General features: G+C 41.2%; 1 protein-coding gene across 1 annotated transcript; it reads right to left on the reverse strand.

The window, feature by feature from the left end:
* Nucleotides 1–1,854: 1,854 nt before the first annotated feature.
* LOC139564802 (homeobox protein Hox-B13a-like) lies at nt 1,855–3,776 on the reverse strand. The gene is made up of 2 exons (XM_071384638.1): nt 3,042–3,776; nt 1,855–2,574 (listed from the first exon to the last, which is right to left on the reverse strand). The coding sequence occupies exons 1-2, from the start codon at nt 3,706–3,708 to the stop codon at nt 2,327–2,329; spliced, it is 915 nt and encodes a 304-aa protein (XP_071240739.1). The 5' UTR covers nt 3,709–3,776; the 3' UTR covers nt 1,855–2,326.
* Nucleotides 3,777–4,579: the final 803 nt, after the last annotated feature.

A 4,579-nucleotide genomic window follows, 5' to 3' on the forward strand; every position in this document is an offset into this window, starting at 1 on the left:
TGCCTATGTGGTGTGTCAACTGACTTTAAAACAGAGCACAGCAAAAAGAAAGCAACAGGACGATGCAAAGGTGATGATGTAAAGCGTTTGAATGACGACGCACCTTTTACACCCTGACTAATCTAGACCGGCGTTAAGAGTAGTATGCAGCCGGAGCGCGCCTTAGCTCTGCTCACTATCCAACAATTAAACTGTTCGGAACCGGACAGATACGTAAATCACGTCTCAAAAGACTGTAAAACAGATTATAGTGCGTAAAATTGATATTCAAACGAGCGAACATTCGGAGAATATTATTTCATAGTTACGCAGGACGATAGCCACTATGAGGTCCTCTCAACACGAATGGAAGCATGTGTGGGGAACCAAGGCTAGAAACTACTTTAAAATAGTATTTTCCATAATTTCCTTCCTTTATTTAACTAGGCAATTCAGTTAAGAACAAATTCTTATTTTCAATGAAGACCTAGGAACAGTGGGTTAACTGCCTTGTTCAGGGACAGAACGACAAATGTGTACCTTGTCAGCTCGGGGATTTGATCTTGCAACCTTTCGGTTACTAGTACAAGGCTCTAACCACTAGGCTACCTGCCAAGATTGACACAAAATAATGTTAACGTTGTGAGATTTACTGTATATTACCGAGATATGAACAACTGAAGATGGGGACCACGTGACACTCAAGGTCAAGGCCGGATTAAGGAAGTCTGCATTTGCCTCATGCTCTGTTTTCTTCTTGAACATCAAAACATTCCTCGTATCCACCCAGAACAGGATATATAGACTAACAACCGATATTGAATATGCAACTCATTTATTGACGCTTGAAGTGAATTTAATTTGTTTTAGTTTGCATATAAAGGCCTATAGCTGAAGTCAGTTTAACCTTTGTAGCCGTATTTGACTGATTTCGTATTGAATAGGCTAGTAATTATGCTCATTTTAAATAGGCCTACCAAATTAACACAATCCTGTCTAAACCATTCATATATATTTTGAAGTAGCCTATTGGCCTAGGCCTGCGTAAACGTCCAAGGGTTCCAAGAGTATTAATGAGTAATAAGAGCATCAGTAGGTGATACAAGTAAGGCTAAGTATTAACATACAACACGTCATAGCTAGCCATTTCAAATATGGCTGTGTTTGCAGGCCTTCAACTTTCAAAGTATATTTAAGCAATAAGGCCCGAGGGGTGTGGTATATGGCCAATATACCACGGCTACGGGCTGTTTTTACGCACGACACAATGCGGCGTGTCTGGACACAGTCCTTAGCCGTGGTATATTGACCATATACCATAAACCCCAGCGGTGCCTTATTGCTATTATAAACTGGTTACCAACGTAATTAGAACAGTAGAAATACATGTTCTGTCATACCCGTGGTATACTGTCTGATATACCACGGCTGTCAGCCAATCAGCATTCAGAGCTCGAACCACACAGTTCATTATAAATCATATATTTGGCACGAACGGCACAGTAGCTTTTACCCATCACCAAAATCATGAGCCCCGGAAAGACTGTTATTCGGCATGAAAAGCACGAGATTATTTATAAAGGGTACGGACACTTTAAAAGTTGTATTTTTTTTTTTTTAAGTTTTGATGCAGCTTTCATGATGGAGCATAATATGTCAAATGCATCACTAACTTAATGCGTAAAACTCATATTTAAAATATATTATAAACGGTTTGAATGTAACTTTACATTACATTGAAATTTCTGAACTCCATTTCTTGGTCGTAGACCATCCTCATTTCAATGTGTACTTCTACCGATCATTATTCTATTTTATCTTGAACTATCCCTATATAAACAGGGTTTGCAAACAGAATCACATATATAACACATATATTCCACGAAGTAACATTTAATTTATACAACATACTGGGATTAAAACAATTTATTAAGCATTACGCTATATTTTTTATAAGTACTGTTTTACAAGCGTTATAAACAGTATATATTGGGAATATGATTGCATAATACGTTTCCTAGTCTACTGCAGTAACAACATTGACATATAGCCTATATATACCTGCATGTATAGCACGAGTTAAACAGTTAAGCAGATTTAAGTGTTACATTAAAGCAGGCAAGTGCTGTATTTACAGGCCTCTAAAACATTGTCTTTAGAGGGCTTGGTTCTTGTTTTATTTATTCTTTTCAAAAGACGAATTGGAGATGCAATTGCGCAGGCAAAATAGCAAACCAAATCCCAATCCAAAAAAAGCACCACGTCGACGTTTTCTTTCCTTCATTTCTTTGTTCATACACCAAAAACAATGTCCCTCGTCCAAATCGTCTAGCTCAAGCCTGGCTGGCTACGGCGCACTGGTCTTGACTTTGGCCACGAACTTCTTCTCTTTAACTCTCCTGTTTTGAAACCAGATCGTAATCTGCCTTTCTGACAAGTTGGTTCCTGTTGAAATCTTTCTCCTCTTATCTTTCGTGATGAATTTGTTGGCGGCATACTCTTTTTCCAGTTCCTTTAGCTGCATCTTGGTGTACGGTATTCTTTTCTTTCTACCGCGACGAAAGGAGTTGCCATCGTGTTGGTGGGCCACTACATCTGTAATGGACAACAAAGAGAAACTGGAGTCTGGAAAATGTGCATTTAATTCTACAATTCAGTCTTTCTCATTGACAGGGATAACCCACGTTGCGTTTTTCGGGAAACGGCAGTGTATAACTGCCTACACGTTGATGCATTAACACTACAATGAGGTATTCATAAACTCAGAAAACCAGGAAGACTACAACGACCAAAATGGTCGCTCATATAAACGTGCGTGCCTATACAGAGACACATTAACATCCAATATTCAGCCCAAACATGTGATAGAATAAGGGATTGAAAATCATCATGATGGTTTGCGATTAATGCACAAAATGAAGGGTACTTATATTGCGAAATCATGCATTAGAAAAAGCGTGAATTAATTTGCCTTATACAGGCTATTCAACCCATGTCACAATGTGTCCCATTACAGTAATCTAATAATGTACTAAGACAGTGTTCAGAGCATATGTTTTTACCTGCCAACGCAGATTTCCAAAGGTGTCCGGCTTGACTCTGGTCCTTTGAGCAGTACATCTGACCGCCCCAGCCATTCGTCAGTGCCCACGGCTGATAGCTGTCCATTGGAAGCAGCGTTTCGTGACGGGGCTCTCCTGCCCCGAGAGTCTGCACCACCGACACGTCCAGGTAGCTCGCCATGGACTGGTAGGGGCTTGGGTACCCGTGGTAAAACGCGAATTCTTTAGCCCGGCTCGGGTATTCTTCAGACGTGACCGGGGTGTCCATGTATTTTTCCGCAGAGTAGCTGAGCGCGCTGGGCTGGGTGCAGGACTTGAGCGAACCCCGCCCCATTCTGCAGGGATAATAGCCGTTGCCAAAGTACCCATAGGGTAAGGGACCTGTGGAGGAGCCTTGAGGGACCGCGGGGCATGGTGTGCACTGTTTGCCTGGTTCCCCGGAGCTTGAGCCCGATACATCCAACGCGGAGTAGCCGGAGCCGTGCACCAAGCTAGAGGGGTGACCCCCCAGAGCGGAGTGGGCCATCAGATTCCTGCATTGGTTGGCCGCGAAATTGCCGCTACCAACCAGACCCTCCATGTTCTTGTTTAACTCATCCAAATTGTTGTCATACACAAACATAACCGTGTCCGCCCAGCGAGGATTCAGGAGCAAGGAGGTGGTCATGTCACGTTCACCATTCGGACGGAGAATTCTGTTTCAAAGACCCAAGTCCAGAGTAGGACACCAGGTTACATCCACAGCTGGATTGACGCAACTGACCAAGACATGGAATGGCGCATCGCCATTGGATGAAAAGCTTACCACGTGATAAATAAAACAAACCCTTGTTGGGGCTGTCAGTCAAATTCATTATTTTTATTGCTTTGGAGAAATGTCACGAGATGCTGTTCAGCGTATTGTTTTGTCATTTTCTATTCCCCAATTGTTGTGTTTTCTGCGGGTTCCATAAACACACTGTCTCGAATAAATAACACAATTCAACCTCTGACTACAATTCTGAAGCACAACAATAAAAACGGTGTACAAAAGGCTTTCTACGTGCATTTCCTACTGGATTTGTAGGGTGAATAAAGCTTCCCAAAGCTCCATGCGTCTACCTCTCCAAAGGCCAATGGAAGCAGACCAACGAGCATGTAGCCATTCAAATGATCTCTATCTAAATCAAATACCGTGAAAAGGGAGGGCTATTTTACCTATGACATCTTTTGAATGCGCAGAAAATCTGGGAATGAATCACTTTGGCAATCACTCCATCAAAAGACCAGTAATAATGTAACCTACTTTGAAAAATACTGTTAGCTTTTTTTCTTTAAATAATTGCATAAAAATAATATAGGCTTCACATAGGGAAATGGTAATTCAAAATGAACACTGTTAAGACATGTAGAGTTTTTTTTTAAACTTTCACACAAAATGACTATTAATGTGGATTTTACCACAAAACCCAACAGATTATGTTACACCGTTTGCCTTTTTGGTTCGGCTTTAATTAGCTAATGTAAAATGCTGAATATTTCCCAATGGTTATGGACAT

This window comes from Salvelinus alpinus, chromosome 36 (assembly GCF_045679555.1).
Source record: "Salvelinus alpinus chromosome 36, SLU_Salpinus.1, whole genome shotgun sequence".
Classification (NCBI taxonomy): domain Eukaryota; kingdom Metazoa; phylum Chordata; class Actinopteri; order Salmoniformes; family Salmonidae; genus Salvelinus; species Salvelinus alpinus.

What these genes read in the sequence shown, in the direction of transcription:
- LOC139564802 (XM_071384638.1), bottom strand. Translation starts at nt 3,708, where the DNA reads ATGACCACCTCCTTGCTCCTGAATCCTCGCTGGGCGGACACGGTTATG. An exon ending in TTGGAAATCTGCGTTGGCAG is followed by an intron (nt 2,575 to 3,041) that starts GTAAAAACATAT and finishes TGTCCATTACAG; the next exon opens with ATGTAGTGGCCCACCAACAC.